Genomic DNA, 19,313 nt, shown 5'->3' on the forward strand with positions numbered 1-19,313 from the left:
TATTCTGAATTGACTTTAAAGTGGGTTAAGAGTAAGAAGGAACCATGTTGATAATACTCTTGGAGTTGGGGTTGGACCTGATTGGAGATGGGGATGAAGATGCCCAGCTCTAAGGTGTTGTATGATATGCCCAGACCGCAAGAATTGGCCCCTGTATTCTGCTTTATACTATTGGGTGGTTGTTAATAGGTTGTAAGCACAAGTTGAGTCCATAGTGGGGGTTACAGCAAGAGATGCTTTCTTTTCTCTTGTCCAGAGTTGAGACTGAGGTGATGAATTAGTGCTACCAATTTCCATAGCAATTGACAAGTGTTCTTGGGTAGTCTTGTTATGACATCACAAATGGAGGTCGATGGGAGGAAGCACAGGCCTCCTCAGTGAGGAGGAGGAAGTTTAGATCAACCAGCTGTGATGGTTTTAAACCTTTTCATCCAAACACATAAAATCATACCTCTGATACTCATAACGAAAACTGATACCCTTATCTGAGTGACATACATTAGAATGATGATTGCTTTATTTTCTACAGATGCTGAGCATCTGAAGATTGAGTTTTTAGAGGTTGATGGTACGGAGTGCTCAGAGTTGAACTAGTCCTTCACTCATGCTAGGCTAGTGCTCGATCATTGAGCAACACTTCCAGTCCCAGGGACATCTTTTTAACTAGCCACTGTAGCCATTGCACACTGTCATTATTGGCTAGATGAGTCTTCATTATTTGAGATAGCTATGCGTCAGAAAGTTAATACTGGGGTTTGTGTTTGGCCAAACTAAATTACTTACAGAATTCCCACCTGGGGCTGGGGAGAGAGCTCAGCAGGTAAATTGTTTGCTGAGCAAGCATGAGAATCTGAGTTTGGAGCCCACCTCTGTAACCCCAGTGCTTAGGGCTGTGAATTGGGGCAGGTGGATCCTGCAGGCTCTTTGGCCAGCTGTTCTAGTGGAATAGGTGAGAGTTATGTCCCCATCTCAGAAAATACAAAGTGGACAGTGAGAGGAGAACCAGCGTCTACTTTTACATTATACACACATGAATGACTGACTACTCTCACGCTTCTACCTCCCCCAGTAGGACAGAAAGCCCCAGGAGCTAAACCGCTTTTATGAAGCCATAAACCAGTTCCTCCAGTGTGCCTTTGACAATAAAGGGACGTCTTCTGGTGCAGTCCTTACTCTGGCCTAGGAATCTACTGCATCTTATGGTTTAAATGCTTTGCAGATAAGCTTGTTTTTTTGAAGAACATTGCAAACTTGATATTCTGTCCTTTGGGAGACTTGAGCTGCCCAGGCAGTTGTTTGGGAGCTTCTCATGGTTGAATTTCTGGCACTCGTCCTTGTGACCTTGTGACATTTTATAGCAGCCAGCATCAGCTCTGTACCTGTGTGGTGGCTTAATTTGGGTGTGAGAGTTTGGCTGTTAACTCTGGAGAATGTTTCAACTGAAGGGTTCTACTCGTTTTTCCTCTTAGAACTGTCAACTGTAGATCGCTAGCTTTCATTATTGGTGGAACAAATGCCTCTCCTCAGTCAGACCGTTGCAGTTAAACTCTCCTGCTGAAAAGCTGCGTGGCCCGGGTTTACTTTTATTCCGACAATGTAGAAGATGTGTGAGTGTGGGGCCATAGCTCTCTTGAACTTGAGTTCATTTTTTTCTTTTTGGTTTTTTGAAACAAGATTTCTTTGTAGCTTTGGAGCCTATCCTGTAACTAACTCTGTAGACCAGGCTGGCCTCGAACTCAGAGATTTGCCTGTCTTTGATTCCTGAGTGTTGGGATTAAAGGTGTGCACCACCATCACCTTGTGAACTCAGTTTTTATAATCAACATAACTTTTGCTGGAAAAGCACTCTTCCTAGTACAACTTATAAACAAACATCAACCTTGATCCCAGCAAACACAAAACGGAAACTCCTTTTTTCAGTTGCAGTCTGAATTTACTTGATTCTTACTTGGATTTCAGTGGAACTAATAAAGGCAGAACCTTTGTCATTCTCAGTTACTAATGTTGAGAGAATGATTGCTTAGAAGGATGTTTTGAGAGTGGTTTGGCATTTTAACACAAAACATGTTCAAAGGCATTTGTGATAGCGCCAGGCCTACTGCCAGGTGTAATTGAAGAGAATTTCTTTAGGATCTGATACTTCCAAACTTGTGTGTGCAACAGACTGGCCACTGTCTGTCCTAAACCTTCTGAGGCTCCAAGATGAACAGAATCAATGGGAATAGGTCCTCCCACACTCGAGAATTTGTGAAAGAAGTGAATGACACACTCTGCCCAGTCCAACACACAACTCTTCCAGCATTTATAGCTGATGTTCATTTCTGAGACAGGATCTCACTACATATAGCTCTGGCTGACCTCAGATCCACTTGCTGAGATTAAAAGCATATACCACCATGCCAAATTTGCACTTTGTTTTGTGAGGGGTTGAGGGGACAGGTGGAGTGGAGACCTTGAGTGGGTGTGCCTATGTGTATCTGGAGCTCAGAACTCAGACTGTGAGGCTCATGTGGCAAACACTTTAACCAGTGCTGAGCCATCATACTGGCCGCAGCTTAGTTATAGAGATTTGCATGGAAAGCAGATGGTTTTGACTTTTTAATAAACTGTATATGCAGAAAAGTTATGGTGTCAAACCTTATAGGCCTTGGTCATGGTTTACCCCATAAAACTTTGAAGGGTAGTTTGTTGTCATATGAAGGGAATAAATGTAGGTGAAAAATTCTGAATTACCCAGAATTACTTTTGCCTTCAGTGGAAAATCAGAAAAAGAATCTTACCCCCTCCCCTGTATCTCACACACAGCCTTTGTTAGACTTGGTCATTCAGAACCTCATTGCTTTATAGCCTGTCAGTTGGGTCAAGGCAGGAGTGACTGTGAGCTCCAGGCTGGCCAGGAGACCTCCTTTATTTACTCCCAGTGTTCCGCACCCCCAGATAAACCCGTGTCCAAGGGATTGCGGATTTTAGAGATTAAAGGGCTGGTTTTAAGTGCTTGTTTTTATTTTTTTTAATATTTATTTATTTTGTATACAATATTCTGTCTGTGCGTATGCCTGCAGGGCAGAAGAGAGCACCAGACCCCATTACAGATGGTTGTGAACCACCATGTGGTTGCTGGGAATTGAACTCAGAACCTTTCGAAGAGCAGGCAGTGCTCTTAACCTCTGAGCCATCTCTCCAGCCCCCTAAGTGCTTGTTTTTAGAACTAGCTTTCTGGAGGTGATCTCAAATTTGTCCAAATGTAGGCGGGAATGCTTGTTTCTTTTGTTTTATTTATTTTTTCTATTTTGAGTTTTTGTTTTTGAGTTCTGAGATGCAGAGACAGGGAGTTATCATTTAATGCAGGAGTTGGAGAATTTTCATGCTCCATATGGAGAATTGCAGTTTGAGAGCCAAATTGGGGGAAAACAAACAAAACCTACTTCAGCTCTGTCCGTGGTCCTGAACCAGTGCGGGGGGGGGGGGGTGTCGCCCATCCCAGTAACATTAAGACTCGGGATCATGTCTTAATCATGTCTAAACCAGCACACAGCTACCTAGGTGTTCAGAAAAGCATGCCTCCTGCGTGTAGTAAGGTACATTTCCTGCTGGGGTATTTGCTGTTTTAGGGAAAATTCCAAGCTCCTGGATAACCTGGGGCAGCCTTTGTGGACCTGAGCTGCTTCTGCAGTCTGTTTTGGGATGGTGTACATGGGCTGCTTTAACCCTGCGGTAGGCCACCAGTGGTGCCAGCTGTAGTCTTAACATTTACGAGGTAGGATGATGACAAACCTGAAAGCAGCTCATCGTTTTCCTACTCCTTAGTGAACCCAAGAAAGTAGTCTGTGTAGGGATTAAGGTTTATATTCAAAAATGTGTTTTATTGTGTGTGTGTATAGACAGGGTTATATGTGTACATGTGGGTACAGGTACCTACAAAGTTAGAAGACATTGTATCCCCAGGAACTAAGAGTTATAGGCAGTTGTGAGCTGCCATGTTAGTTTTGGGAACTGAACTCAGGTCCTCTGCAAAAATAGTGAATACTCTGGACCTCTGAGCCATCTCTACATTCCTGGGTAAAATTTTGTTTTATTTTATTTATTTTTTGTGTTAAGTATGGGATCCAGGAAGTTTTGCATGCAAGGAAAGAATTCTAAAGAACTACAGTCCTACCCTAGAGGATTAAGTTTTAATTAGTAGGAAGCTTACTGCAAAATGACTTCATATCAATTATGTAAAGGTTCTTAAATCTAAGCCATTAGTCATTACAGAATAAGAGTAAATAAGAAACACTGCAAATAAGCATTTTATGTGTACAGAATAGTCCTTCCATTAATCACAGATGGAGCAGAGTATCATGTGACGTGGCCAGTCTTCACACTTTGAAAATTTACATTATAATTAGAATTTATTGATTATAAATTATCGAAAATGTAAATATATTGTACATCTTGTTCTACTATGTAGATCAACTCATGAGATTTTTTATTTTTCTTAAAGCTGGAGATACAGATGACCCACCAAGAATCACTCAGAACCCGGTCATCAATGGGAATGTAGCCCTGAGTGATGGGCACAGCAATGCGGAGGAAGACATGGAGGACGGTAAGTACTGCTCACTTACTCACAGCCGTGGAGCGCTATCAGAAACACAAGCCATCTGTATTTTTTTTCTTGAGTACTTTAGTCTTTAGAGTAGTTAGTTTTCAGGAAGTTACATCTGAGGGCAATTAGGATCTTTTTTTATTTTGGGTTTCAAGATTGTGTAAAATTTCAAGGTAAGTTGCTTCTCAGCCTAGGCAAGGGGGTTCACATCCAGAGGATCATAGTGAATGGGTGTCTGCTCATCCCCACAGGTTTCCAGCCACTGTTAGCATCCAGGGTGCCAGGTAGACTGTATTTTCCTTTCCCTTTGTTTGCAGCAAGATACTTTTCAGCATTGGGATTTGGTTTTCTACTGCATCCCCACCTTAGTGTCTTATCATTCGACTACGATTGAGAACACCTCCCAACTCCTGTTAGGCGAAGTGAGAGCCAAGCGTTGGGCCCTATACTTCTTCCACTCACTTTTCTCTGTAGCTTCCCTGTGGAAAAGCATATGCGTATGTATATGCATGGGCATTTTGTGTCAGGGAATTGCTTTTTTCTTTGAGAATTCTTTATATCATCTTAAGAGATGTAACATTTGCAAGTCAAAGTCCTGAGAAGGGAGCAGCCAGTAATTGCTTTATGCAGCCCCTGGAATCTTGCAGTGTAATTTGAAACCATGTTCTGTACAAGCATGTCCATCAATCCTCATGAGGGTTGTGTCCTTCCCAGGGGAGTAACGGGGCAGTTGAAAGAAACCATCAGGCACGGGCTGCACCACCAGAAGGACTGCTGTTCAGACCTCCTGCCAAAAGTTCAGCCTCCATGCGAAACTGCAGCCGCAGTTGAGAGTTCTCTCACAGTGCGGTTTACCCCTGGCAGCTGGCTGAGGCAATTTCTGAGGAAGGTAAAGAGGCGTGGGCTACACCCCGCTGCTTTGTTCCCCGTGGAGTGCGCTTTCCACTGTAGATGAAGGGCAACGGTGTGGGTGTGGTCTCATTGGTTATTGGGCGTTTGGTGATTTCACTTTGGACACCATAGATGCCAAGAGTGGTTCAGAGAGTGCATTTGGGAAGGTGGCCAGGCAGAGGCGCCAGGTGTGCATTTGGGGTCAATTTGAGTTGTATGTAGACCAGTAGCAAGCCCTCTCCATCAGCTCTCCCAGTGCAATTTGTTTTAAGCAATTCCTCTCTTACTTGGAGTGTCTGGGAGACACAGACGCAGCTATGGGGTTATCCTGTGTAGTAGAAGAGGACAGTTAACCTCTGAACACTGCCTTCCTCCTACCTGCAGTCAAAACACACAACCAAGTGTCTCCTGGGGGCCGGGGTGGCCTAGGTTGAAAATCATGGTTAAGAAGTTATGAGTCAGAATTCTCTTACTTTGGGGCAAATAGTACTGGATTCTTAGCACTAAATACCCAGGCTGTTTCACAAAGACCAGAAAGTAGAAGCCCCGAGTCTGGGGTCTCAGATGGAGAAAGCAGAGCAGCCCTCTTGGCTTGGAGTTGAAATTGTCTTCAGGGATGACTCAGGGCCTAAACCTGTTCACAGCATGGCAAAGGCATAGGAGGGTTGGGCTCTGCATCTGGTGACCTTTTCTGGAGGTAAAGTGATACTGATAGAGTTGTACATGTCATGTGGCAAGGGTCAGAACCTTGAGGAGCTCTGCATTATGCGTGCCTCAGCCACCCAGGCCTAAGTTGGCTTCTACAGGGGGGTTTCTTAGTGCAGACTCTGGCTTTGAACCCCTTCACTTAAATCTTTTAAAAGCACATCAAACTAGGATATATGATTTAGAGAATACTGGGTTTAATTAGGCCAATTTGTAACCAAATGATTGACTTCCCTGTGCTGAGGGTCCTTCTTAGTAAGAGACATCTCTTGTGCAAGAACTTCGGCGACTTGGGCATTCAGACTTCTACGCAGAGAACAGGTTTAGGTGAGGAAGAGAACAATGAGATGGTCAAGTTCTTTTTCATCTTATCTATTCTTACTCCCTCAAGTATGGTTTTCCTTAAATGACTAAGAAGTTCTAGAGCAAATGTGGGCTCTGAAGATTTCTGTGGAGCTTAGATTAAATTGTACGTATCTGGAAACAGCTCATTTCATCAGATGAGCTGATGTACAACATTTATGAGAATGACTGATATATGTAAGAGGTTTGAGAAAACATCACTTTAGAGCCACCTTTTGGAGAAATTAGTCCCTTTAAAAACTTGAAATGTCCTGTCTTGCTTTCTCTGCAGAATTGAAGCCCAGTCTAATCCATTGCCATTTGCTCTGGGCAGATAAGATAGTGGTGAGCATGGAGCTTTGGGACAGGCAGTGGATCCGGCACCCCCAGTTTCTGGGGCAGGGTTGATGCTAGTGGGTTGTCAAGGAGTCTGGTGTGCTCAAGAGAAAAGGGAAGCTGTAGCTGTGATCAAAGGGACACAGTGGACGCAGACCAGCTGTCTCCGTTTGAATGATCATATAGGACCCAATATTATGTCCTTTATGCTGATTATCCCTTGTGTTAAAACAACAGTGAAAAACAAACTTTGAAATGCTTAGACTCACACAGACTTGGTTTTTGTTTTTAAATTATCTGGAACCCACATACTACTTCATCCATTGTTGGGTAAAGACCTTTGTCGATCAGTCTCATATAATTCCCTATAGATGGGCAATCAGACTTATTGTCATAGATAGGTTTCATATTTCTTTTAGGCTTCTCATTTGGCATTTGTATAAATTCTCATTTGTGTGTTGGTGTGAATACCGAGGGGCTTGCCCGTGTCAGCTGTATGCTCTACAATTGGACCGTACCCCAGCCTTCAAGTTATTCATAAGAAGTTTCAACTTCCTTAGCCTGTTCTAAGAATGTGCCTTCAGTATAATGCAGAAATCCAGTGTGGCATGCAATGAAGCAGACTAGTGAAGTGGGTGCCAGGTGCTGCCTTGTCAGAAGAATTAACATGTCAGTGTAAATTTCACCACTGTTTAAATTTTACTTAAATGTGTGGGATGGAAGAACAAAATGCAAATCACAGTATGTTTCAGTTTTTCTGGCTATAGAGTGTAACCCTATATGTCTAAATTGCAGAAATAGGCTAGCTAGCTTTATTGTAGAGTGCACTGTCATGGTCCTTGGTGTTGCCATAGGTGGTGGACATTATTGAGGACTCACTGCCACTTTGTAACATGCTTCATGTCACTAGGCCTCAGTATCCTTACCCATAAAGTGGAAATTAATGCAGCTCAGGTACACCTTGTATGTCCACTAAAGCATGTGGCAAACTTTTTGCTGAGTTTTTTTTAGGCATTGTCATGGGCAGAATTCTTCCCCCTTCAAGGAGGTGTAGGAATACCTGACTCAGTAGTTTTAGGCCAGTCATCAGCACCCTGTTGCAGCTTCCTGTAGCCGCCCTTCTTGCTTTAGTGCTCCTGCCCTGACTGAGGGAGCCGGGATGTGCATAGTGCAAATGGGTGGGGAAAGCAGAGTGTGGACTCTTGACAGCCTTTGTAAAGAATACCCTCTGTGAGGACTGATGGACATGTTTTCTTAAGAACAGACCCAGGTAGTTGCAAACTTCTAGCAACTGTATCTAGAAGTAGATGATTCCACAAACTCATTTTGTGTGCAGTTTGGAGATGGAAGGGTTGTGGGACTTTGTTATGGTGGTCTTCAGCAATCTGGGAGGTAAGGGGGCAGGGTGTCCCTGTTGATTAACATGCTCCTCATGAGTCTAGTGTGGTCATGCTCCGGGACCCAGCAGTCAGGGATGTCAATATCTGATTCTATTGGTTGGAGAGGGGAGCTGTTCCCGCTCCACAGAAAGGCAAGCACAGAAAGTGATGCCTTCAGACACTTCTGCAGTCCCTTGGTCTTCTGTGGCTTTTGTTTTGCTTCACTGATGCTTGTCAGTAGCAACTGGCAGAGGGGCTGTGAAAGACTGCTCCCTCGCTGTAGCCCGGGAAGCAAACAGTCAGACATTACTGGGGCTGCATCAACTTTCTGGCCAGTGATGGGTCAATGATGCCTTTATTTTAGTTGATACATTTTTGATTGACACACTGAACCCCTGACCAGAGGTACTGTAGGGCAGAAACCTTTATTCCTTTTCTAATGTTGGGAAGAACTTTACTTTATAAGTAAATTGCTACCATAAGGGATCCAGCATGTTCACAAAAGTCAAAGCTGAGGGACAGTATTAGCTGTCTCCATGTGCTGTGTGCTCCTAGCACAGTGGCTGGTCTCTTCCGCTGCCCTCCTCCCAGGTCTCAGTCCAAGGCTCATATCTTCCGTTTTTCTTGAGTATTGCTTATATACAGAAATACAAGCCCGCCCTCCTTTCCTTTCCTTTCTGTCCCCTCGATGCCCAGTGAACACTGAAGTAGATGTTCAACCCCCTAAACTTTGGTTCTCCAAGGGAAGGCAGATGTGTGTGAGTGAGCTCCTCTGTTAGGAGTCCAGCCATGCAGAAACTGTCCTTATTAGCCTTTTCATAAATTGGAAACGACACTATCATTTCCCCCAGAGGCTTCAGAAGCACTTGGACTGAGATATTGTAGAGCAGTTTACTACAGTGTTCGTGCGCTTATGGTTAATGCCCTGGCTCTGTGATTGATGGCGTGTTTTCTTGCAGACACCAGTTGGCGCTCCGAGGCAACTTTTCAGTTCACTGTCGAGCGCTTCAGCAGACTGAGTGAGTCGGTCCTTAGCCCTCCGTGTTTTGTGCGAAATCTGCCATGGAAGATTATGGTGATGCCACGCTTTTATCCAGACAGACCTCACCAAAAAAGCGTAGGATTCTTTCTCCAGTGCAATGCTGAATCTGACTCCACGTAAGAGTTTAAATGATGCAACTACAAATGCACAGATTTCTGGAAGCCAAATTCCATCATCTTACTCGATTTTATTTTCAGCTTCTCCATAACTCTATGCAGTCCCTTTTCCTTTTGCTCTGGGGTGAAACCTAGGGTCTTGTTACATAATCACCTATTACTGGGTTAAAGCCAGTAATTCTGTACCGTAAAACTAGGCTTTGTGCTAGAGCCCAGGGCCTGGAGAGGCTGGGGCCACTTGGACTCTGCCAGCCACTGAGTAATCATTCTCCCTGTAAGCAGATAGACGCCTTAAGTGTGTCTGTCACCCTGACAGCCGTCTGCTCCTGATAGCCTGTGCCTATTTGGAAAGTACAAGTCAACAGCAATTAGTTAGCGCTTTAGATGGATTGGGCCTTTTTAGGGGGAAAGTTTTGGTCATAACTTTTTAAAAGGAGGTTTATTGTAAAATTGTTTTAATACCTGTATTTGGGAAGTGGAGGCAGGAGATTCAGGTCAAGGCCAGCCTGGATTCCAGTAACTAAGAAACAAAGAAAAATCTTGGAGGTCCTTCAATTGATATGAAAGAGAGAGAGGTATCATAGTCTATGGGTCTTTCAAACTTGACCTCTGTGTTTTGTTCTCAGAGGTTTGTAGCTCTCCCTTCAACCCATATTCTGCATTGCCAGTGTTAAACTCACGCACACCAGAAGGACAGTCTGGACAGGGTTGGCAGGGAGTATGGAGTACATTGTCCCTTTGTTTACACCAGGAGCCTAATTGATGAGAGAGTATGGAGTACATTCTCCCTTCAACTGAGCTTGTCTCTGGCAGTAAATTGGTGCTTAGGTTGGACCGCATAACTGGAAGTTATGGTGTTACCCTCTCGCGTGCCCATTGGCCTGATTTTTCCTGATCCATAGGGCAAGTGTGCAGGAACCCCAAGGTACAGGCACAGGCTCTACTGAACAGAAGTGCATTGTGGGGTAGAACCCAGAGGTGTATCTACTTTTGTTGGCTTTGTTGTCCAGGCTAGCTTTGAAATAATCCTCTTGCCTCAGCTTCCTGTGCTAGAGATTATGTGTGTGTGCTATCATATTTTGCTCATCAACTCTTTTTTTTATTCTTGTGTCCCCTGTCACAGGGCTTTTGTATATGCCATGAAACCACTACTGCTGAGTTACCCCCTCGCCCAGCCACAGTTTTATAAAATATACTTAAAAGCTCAGGAACTTGTTTGTGTTTTGATTTTTGAGACAGAGTTTTCCCATAGCTTTGGAATGTGTCCCGGGACCTGCTTTGTAGACCAGGCTGTATTCAAACTCAGATCTGCCTGCCCCTGCCTTTCAAGTGCTGGGATTAAAGGCATGCACCACCTCTGCCCAGCTAGGAACTTGTGTTTTATACTTAGTTGTAACATTTTACGGGTTAAAAGATAAAATCACAAGCCAGGCGTCATGGTGCGGAATCCCTGAGTTCTAGCCCAGCTAGAGTCACATGGTGAGGCACTGTCACCAAATAATAAAATCTGAGTTAGCCGCTGCAGCTGTGTCCTCAGATCCCTCTTCTCTATCCAAGGTAGATTTTCGTTTGCTGATTTTGATGTTTTAAAAATGTGTGACTTTCAGTTAAATGTGTCAACTAAAGCTTGGGTGAATTTTTTTCCCTCCCCTTCCAATAGGTCGTGGTCCTGTCATGCACAAGCAGTGTTGAAGATAATAAATTACAGGGACGATGACAAATCATTCAGCCGTCGAATCAGTCACTTGTTCTTCCACAAGGAGAATGACTGGGGATTTTCTAATTTTATGGCATGGAGTGTAAGTGACAGAGTATTTAGTCTCAGCGTCCCAACTGTTATTGCTAGTCTTGTTCTTTCATTTCTCAAAAATCTTGCTTTCGAGTCGAGCAGGTATCTGAAGTTGTGGCTTTCTGGCATTCGGCATTCAAGTTGCAACCCTTAAAATTTTACTTACTGTCTTGTGTGTGTTTGATATATGCAAACTTAATTATCTGTGTGTGCAAATACTGAGTAGGCACACACATAACCATGGTGTGGCAAATCTCTGTGTTCCATGGATTGAACTCAGGTCCACGAGTCAAGTTTAGATGACAAGTATCTCTACGCACTGTCATCTCACTGGCCACTTAAGCATGAGATGCTTTTGTTTTGTTTTTCTTTTGGGGGGGGTAATTGTGTGGGGGGACAGCTATGGCTGTCCTGGAACTCTCATCCGCCTGCCTCTGCCTCCCACGTACTGGGATTAAAGGTGTGTGCCACCACCACCTGGCAGCATCAAGTATTAACTTTTAAGATATCTTTAAAAAACTGTGTATGTCTCTGTGTATGTGGGTATGTGTGTGTGAGGGTGCCCACAGAGGCCTGGCTAGGCTGTCAGAGTGATGAGAATTTGTGAGTTGTGGGTACTAGGCTCCAAACTCTGGCTCTCGTGATAGAGTAAGCAGACCTGCTGAGCACTACACTGCTTGTCCAGTCCACTAAGTGTGAACTTGTAATTGCACATGGAAGTTTTTCCTGACCTTCCTAGGGAAGACCTTCCTTGGTAGGGCCCCTTTCTGCAGTGGTGGTGGCCAGTGGGTGGTATCTTACCCAGGCCATGGCACTTAACCCTGAACACCTGCAGAGCTCCCTGGGTTCATGCTTAACACAAAATGGACCACTTCCACACAGGAGCACAACTGTGCGGGAACTTTAAAGTACTCCATTCAGTTCTGAAGTAGTGCTTTATTGAGTGCAGAGTACTCAATATATATGTTCTTATGTAAGTTGGATATTTTTATTTTATAGGAAGTGACTGATCCTGAGAAAGGATTTATAGACGATGATAAAGTCACCTTTGAAGTTTTTGTACAAGCGGATGCTCCCCATGGAGTTGCGTAAGTTTTGTTCAATTGGGTACTGCTGTACTGTATTGAGTGAGAATTTATATTGGTATATATATGTTGAAGAGGTGTGCTCAGCCAGTAAGCCCCAACACATCATAGCTGCCTGCTTCACACCCTCTCTTAACAGATTGGTTGGCAGTTCCTTTGTGCTCACCAGTGAGTTTTCTGAATTTAATCAGCCAGCAGACTAGATAGATGGTTTTGCAATCTTAGTAAGGGCACAGTCTTAACAAGCAGAGAAGCCCTAGGTCCTTACATCCATGGCCACTGCAGTGGGGATTTGCCTTTATTTTGAAGAGTGTACAGATGTCTAAACTTGTCGCGGGGAATCAGGGAACGTGAGCCATTGGCTGGGCTCTTGGACTGCACTGTAGCTGTCATTCTTACTGACAGTGTGGTTCACGTTCCTTGTTAGTATGGAAGAGGGAGATTAGATTGGCTAAAGGAAGTTGTATGATAGATTTTTTTTTTCCCCTCTGGCTCCATTACCGCATGGGTCCAGGATACCTGGGGCGTAACTCAGACCAGTTTCTCCAAGTAGCCACCAAAATAGCTTATTAAAAAGGAAAAGTCCTCAGTGCTTAGAAGTGCATTCTAAAACTTCAGAATATATATTCCTGTCTTCCTCCTGCATATGTGTTTCTACAGAATTGGCAGCAGGGATGGGGTGGGGTGTTCAGCTCTTAACATGTCCTGCTGATGATCATATATGAATTCCTAATGTGTGTGTGAGATAAGCTAACTCTGAAATCACATTTGATATAATTGTAAAAGGGTACCCCCAGTGTCTTGTCAGTGCTCATCTTTACCAGTGTGCTCTGTCCTGTTAGCAGACAGGCAAATGCTGAAATAGCCATGTCAGTGAACAGACATGTGTGACGTGAAGTCAGGCCTCAGTTTTACAGTGTAGCGCTAGAGGAATGCTGTGTGGAGGCATGACACAGTGACTAGAAACCAACTGTCCTGTGCAGTGGACCTTCAAGCTTTGACTTCTTTCAGGTGGGACTCAAAGAAGCACACGGGCTATGTCGGCTTAAAGAATCAGGGGGCTACGTGTTACATGAACAGCCTGCTGCAGACTTTGTTTTTCACAAATCAACTAAGAAAGGTAAATAAATCTATTCCTCTCCAGCTTTCTGCCTTCTGTTCTGTGAGGTCTGTCAGAGGCCCAGTAGAGTCATCAGCAGAAGTTCTCCCTCGCTGGACTGCGGACCTTTCTCCACAGGGAGGGAGGAGGCCCTGCCAGGCTGCCTTTATAGTCTCTAGTCAGGGACACCTGCTGTTGAAGCCGACCTAGTGCCATCAGCTTTAAAAATATAAACACCGTAATAATAATAGTGAATTGATCCTAGAACTAATATTTCTACATCTAAATTGTATTCCCAGGTCCCCCCATACCCTCTCTTATCCATGTATTTGGAGGTGAGACTTCTATGTATAGTACTAGCTGTCCTGGAACCGGTTTGTTTCCAGAGCTTCCCCTGCCTGGGCTGTGGAGAAAGTGCTGGGATTAAAGATTGTGACACCACTCCGGGCCTCATCCGGGGAGGGGGAGGGTCTTACTCAAGTTGCTTAGACTGACTTTAGATCCTCCTGCCTCAGCTTCATAATAGCTGGGATCACCAGGAGTAAGTAGGTCTGCACCTTATGCTTACATGGACTAATGAGCAGTCTGACTCTAATGATGGGGGGTGGTGCTTTCTGATGGGGAGAGTTCGTGCAGACAGCATGGAGTAGTACAGGGAGAAGGCTCTTCTGGATGGGACTTCCTGGATCTCATTTGCACTCTGCCAGGCAGGTGACTGAGATGGGTTTGTGTGTGTGGTAGCTTGTATGTCATCTACATTTCATCTCTTTGTTGTTGTTGTTCATAAATAATTGAAAATTTAAATTTGTACTGTAAAATGAACGAGTTTTTTTTGCCTGGTTGGTAAGCTATAGGTGACTTTCTCATTTTCCTTTGTGTTTTCTAAATTGTCTCTACAGATAATTGGATGGTTTTCAAAGCTCAACATAGCTAAGAGCCCCCTAACACATTGCTTTTCTCCTTATCATAATAGAGCTGACAACTGTTTTCTTTGTTCGTTTTATTTTGAGACAGGGTTTCTCTGTAGCTTTGAAGTCTGTCCTGGAACTAGCTCTTATAGACTAGGTTGGCCTCGAACTCACAGAGATCCACCTGCCTTTGCCTCTCGAGTGCTGGGATTAAAGGTGTACACCACCACCGCCTGGCTGACAGCTGTTTTCTTGCAGGCTGTGTACATGATGCCGACGGAGGGTGATGACTCCTCCAAAAGCGTCCCCTTGGCTCTGCAGAGAGTGTTCTATGAGCTGCAGCACAGCGACAAGCCCGTTGGAACAAAGAAGCTCACCAAGTCATTCGGGTGTGTACCAGCAATCCACCTCCCTTCTGCTTTCGGTGTAAGGGATAAGAGTGGAGGCTTGTGACGCGTGTCAAGTGCGAGTCAACTCAGGCAGGCTTACAGTTGTCTCTGCATTTGTGCACTGTCTTCCCTTTTAGGAAATAGGCTTTGTTTCCGATTTTTCTTAAATGTCACCACTTTGCTTTTCAGCAAAGCGTGTGTGTAGCTTTGAAGTATATGTACATTTATCTTGTATACCACCTCTTCTAGGTAAGATTTTAGAAAATATTAACTTTTTTTGCTGATTGCTGGTAAAATTCTTTGAATTACAACAATCACCAAGATAATCTTTTACACGCAAAAAAAGCACCAAAGGCGGGAGGGGAAAGGCAGAGAGGAGAGCAGAGAAAAATAAAGAGCTCAATAAAAATCAAATTTAAAAAAAGCACCAAACTTGAGGCTAGTGGCTGATTCAATTTAGTTTATAATCTAGGTTGCTTCTTAATTGGCTCCCTTGATATATAGAAACTCATTTTCTCTTGAAAGGTGGGAAACGTTAGATAGCTTCATGCAACACGACGTTCAAGAGCTTTGTCGAGTGGTAAGTTTCAAGCAGTAACTGTTGGGGGTCTTAGAGTGAATGTTTGAGGCAGTGCTAGAGTTCTTCATGAGTAAAGCCTCACAGCTAATCAGACCACTGACACTGATCTAGGACTGAGGTTTTAGGCCAGAGCAGAGAGTGCTGGGATTCCAGATGTGCACCATGTGCCTGGTAAATTCAGGGCCCATCTAGTTCTAAACAGTGGGAAGAATTGTGCTACTCAGTAGAAGGCGACTTGTTGGGAAAGGCTGGACAGATAGAGCAGTGAGTGGGTTTCTTGCTAGTGAACTGAGCAGATGAGTGGCACAGGAGTCACAAAGCAAGGGACAAGCATATTGGCCGAGGGAGCTGCATTTACTGTCAGAAATCCTCCGCACCCACCCCCTCAAGCTCATTAGTCACTTGGTACATTCTCCTTCCTGGTTGAGGAAAGACAGATTCCTGTAACGGAGAAGTGGAATGGTTGTTCAAGGTGATTGGCTGGGCAAGGTGTGTTTTCTTTTTTGCAGCACTAGCTGGATTGAATCAGTTCATTAAATATCCATGGACAAACCAGTCAATCCTGTTGACAGGCTCAACCTCATTAACCTTTGGTGTGGACCAATATGAGTTAAGTTTAGTGATCAGTTTACATGCTTTTCCACAGAGGTAAAATAGATATAAAAAAATGCTTCTAAAGGCACTACAGACTACTAATTCATTCCAAAGACTGTATAAGAGGTTAACCTCAACTGTTGCATGTAGATATTTTTTTGGTAAAAGCCACAAAATCCAGCCAAGAAAAATTTATGTGTTTTGGATAACTGCATGCCAAAGGTATTATTTTTATAGTTTAGAAATTCTTTGACTCTTGGTACTTCCACGTAAATTGTCAAGTATAATGGTGTTTTTTTTTTGTTTTGTTTTTAATGCCCAAACCTTCTCTTTCAGCTGCTCGATAACGTGGAAAACAAGATGAAAGGCACGTGTGTAGAAGGCACCATTCCAAAATTATTCAGAGGCAAAATGGTGGTATGTGAGCACTGGCTTTAAAGGGTGGTTTTGAAAGATTTATAAGTGGAGATTTGACGGCCAGTGCTGACGCTGCCTTCTGTTTATTTACAGTCTTACATTCAGTGCAAAGAAGTAGACTACCGTTCCGATAGGAGAGAAGATTATTATGATATCCAGCTAAGTATAAAAGGAAAGAAAAATAGTAAGTCTTGTCTCCATACATACTTCATAAGCTTTTTGTTTTTGTTCTTTTTTTTTTGTTTCCTTTTTTTATTGATATTTATTGAGCTCTACATTTTTCTCTGCTCCCTTCCCTGTCCCTCCCCTTCCCCCTTCTGTCCTCCCCCAAGGTCCCCATGCTCCCAATTTACTCAGGAGATTTTATCTTTTTCTATTTCCCATGTAGATTAGATCTATGTAAGTCTCTCTTAGTGTCCTCAATGTTGTAAATCCTCTGGGATTGTGTTTGTAGGCTGGTTTTCTTTGCTCTATGAATGAGTACATGTGTTAATTGTCTTTCTGTGTCTGGGTCACCTCACTCAAAATAATTTGTTTGGTTTTGGGTTTTTTTTGGGGGGGGGGGGGGGGTTCGAGACAGGGTTTCTCTGTAGTTTTGGAGCCTGTCTTGGAACTAGCTCTTGTAGACCAGGCTGGACTCTCAAAATGTTTTCTAGCTCCATCCATTTTCCTGCAAAATTCAAGCTGTCGTTATTTTTTTTCTGCTGTGTAGTACTACATTGTGTAAATGCACCACATCTTCTTTATCCATTCTTCGATCAAGGAGCATTTAGGTTGTTTCCAGGTTCTAGCTATGACAAAGTTGCTATGAACATAGTTGAGCACATGTCCTTGTGGCACGATTGAGCATCCTTTGAATATATACCCAAAAATGGTATTACTGGGTTTTGAGGAAGGTTGTTTCCTAATTTTCTGAGAAATCGCCACACTGACATCCAAAGGGGCTGTACCAGCTTGCATTCCCACCAGCAATGCAGAAGTGTTCCCTTTTCCCCCACAACCTCTCCAGCATAAGTTGTCATCAGTGTTTTTGATCTTGGCCATTCTTACAGGTGTAAGATGGAATCTCAGAGTTGTTTTGATTTGCATTTCTCTGATGACTTAGGATGTTGAACATTTAAGTGTTTTTCATCCATTTTAGAATCCTCTATTGAGAGTTCTCTGGTTAGGTCTGTACTCCATTTTTTTTTTTTTTTTAATTGGATTATGTGACTTTTGGTGTCCAATTTCTTGGGTTCTTTGTATATTTTGGAGATCAGACCTCTATCTGATGTGGGGTTAATGAAGATCTTTTCCTATTCTGTAGGCTGACATTTTGTCTTGTTGACCGTGTCCTTTGCTTTACAGATGCTTTTCAGTTTCAGGAGGTCCCATTTATTAATTGTTTCTCTCAGTGTCTGTGCTGAAGTGGTTTAGAAAGTGGTTCCCTGTGCCGATGATGCGTTCAAATGTACTTCCCACTTTCTCTTCTATAAGGTTCAGTGTGCCTGGCTTTATGTTGAGGTCTTTGATCCATTTGGACTGAGTTTTGTGCATGGTGATAGATATCGGTCTATTTTCATTCTTCTACATGTTGATAACCAGCACCTACATGTTGATGCCAGCATCACTTGTTAAATATGCTTTCTTTTTTCCATTTGATATCTTCTGCTTCTTTATCAAAGATCAGGTGTTCGATGTGTGGATTGATAACCAGGTCTTCTTTTCGGTTCCATTGGTCCTCCTGTCTGTTCTTATGCCAATACTAGGCTGTTTTCAGTACTGTAGCTCTGTAGTAGAGTTTGAAGTCAGGGATTGTGATGCCTCCAGAAGTTCTTTTATTGTACAGGAGTGTTTAGGCTATCCTGGGTTTTTTTGCTTTTCCATATGAAGTTGAATACCGTTCTTTCAAGGTCTTTGAAGGATTTTGATGGGCATAAACCTTTAATCATTGTTGCTCTAGCTCAGTGATTGTTTTATAATAAAGAATAGATGCAGGGAGTGACTTAAGTATGCTTCTACTTTGTCCAACTCAGAACACTATGTCAAGCTGTCCAGAACTTTCCCATCCCGCCCAGCGTGGCCTGCCCAGTTACTGACTCCCCGTCACTACTCAGAGGAAACCATTCTGAGCTTTCAGCAACTCGAGCTACACTTGGTGTGTGTTTATGGAACGATGTAGGCTAGTGCAGTCTGATGAGTTTTGTTCAGCATCACGATCATGTGTGAATCATGTCTCACAGGAGCTGCGGTTCCCAGTTGTTCCATTTTAGTGACCATTCTCTTGACGTTTTTCTCATCTACAGGTTCAGGCCATTGTTTCTTGTTTTTTGTTTTTTCCTTGGATTTATGACAAGGCTCAAACTCAGTTATTATTTATTTAAGATCAGTGATCAGTGTCCATGCTTTTTCACAGAACCAAAACCAATATAAAACGTGATTCTATGTATTTCATTTTAAAGCCGTGGAAAGTTAGCCTGTGCTATTGTTGCAGGTGTGCTGCTCCAGTGGTGCCAGTGTGGAATTGACTTTAGGCTTAGTTCCTGTTTGTGTTTCCATCTCCTTTTTAGATCCTTATTGACACTTGGATATTCTCTTAAGCATTGCACGTCAGGTGGTAGTGGTGGTGGTGAGGGTGGGACCCAGAGCCTTACTGTTGTCCAGTTGTGTTACTTCATCCTGACTGAACTTACTCCTCATGCTACTATTTGTTTAGTGGCACACGATAATTTTAACGAGATAATTGAATTAATTTTTGCTCTTCTATTTTTGTCACTTTTGTAGTTGTGTCTAATCCAACCAGAACAGGTGCTTGTCAGATCACCAGGGCTGACCTCACCCTGACCCATGCAGATCCATTGTGCCCTCAGTCTCCTGGTTTGGTGTCTTCATCCTCTTCAGTTTTATATCCTGTTTCTAGGCCCATTGCTTGTCCATGCTGTCTTAAGCTTTATAAATATCTCAGCAAGATTGAAATGAAGGACTTGAGTTTCCCTTTCATGCTGCCATTTTACTGCCCCGAAGAACACCAGTGAAGGTGCAGTGGCCTATGCTTCTGCATTCATTGGATGGTG

General features: G+C 43.4%; 1 protein-coding gene across 2 annotated transcripts in view; it reads left to right on the top strand.

Moving 5' to 3' along the window:
* Usp7 (ubiquitin specific peptidase 7) overlaps positions 1–19,313 on the top strand; it is a 56,215-nt gene that overhangs the window by 20,142 nt on the left and 16,760 nt on the right. The window contains exons 2-10 of one of the 2 annotated variants that reach the window (XM_057774327.1): positions 4,484–4,588; positions 9,201–9,399; positions 11,060–11,198; positions 12,188–12,276; positions 13,285–13,393; positions 14,539–14,669; positions 15,195–15,249; positions 16,180–16,260; positions 16,354–16,444. In XM_057774327.1, the coding sequence (XP_057630310.1) occupies positions 4,484–4,588; positions 9,201–9,399; positions 11,060–11,198; positions 12,188–12,276; positions 13,285–13,393; positions 14,539–14,669; positions 15,195–15,249; positions 16,180–16,260; positions 16,354–16,444 (999 nt within the window). Of the gene's footprint in view, positions 1–4,483; positions 4,589–5,321; positions 5,478–9,200; positions 9,400–11,059; positions 11,199–12,187; positions 12,277–13,284; positions 13,394–14,538; positions 14,670–15,194; positions 15,250–16,179; positions 16,261–16,353; positions 16,445–19,313 lie in introns of those variants that run through there. The other variant, XM_057774329.1, reaches the window with a different exon arrangement.

This window comes from Chionomys nivalis, chromosome 7, assembly GCF_950005125.1.
Source record: "Chionomys nivalis chromosome 7, mChiNiv1.1, whole genome shotgun sequence".
NCBI classification, from domain to species: Eukaryota; Metazoa; Chordata; class Mammalia; order Rodentia; family Cricetidae; genus Chionomys; species Chionomys nivalis.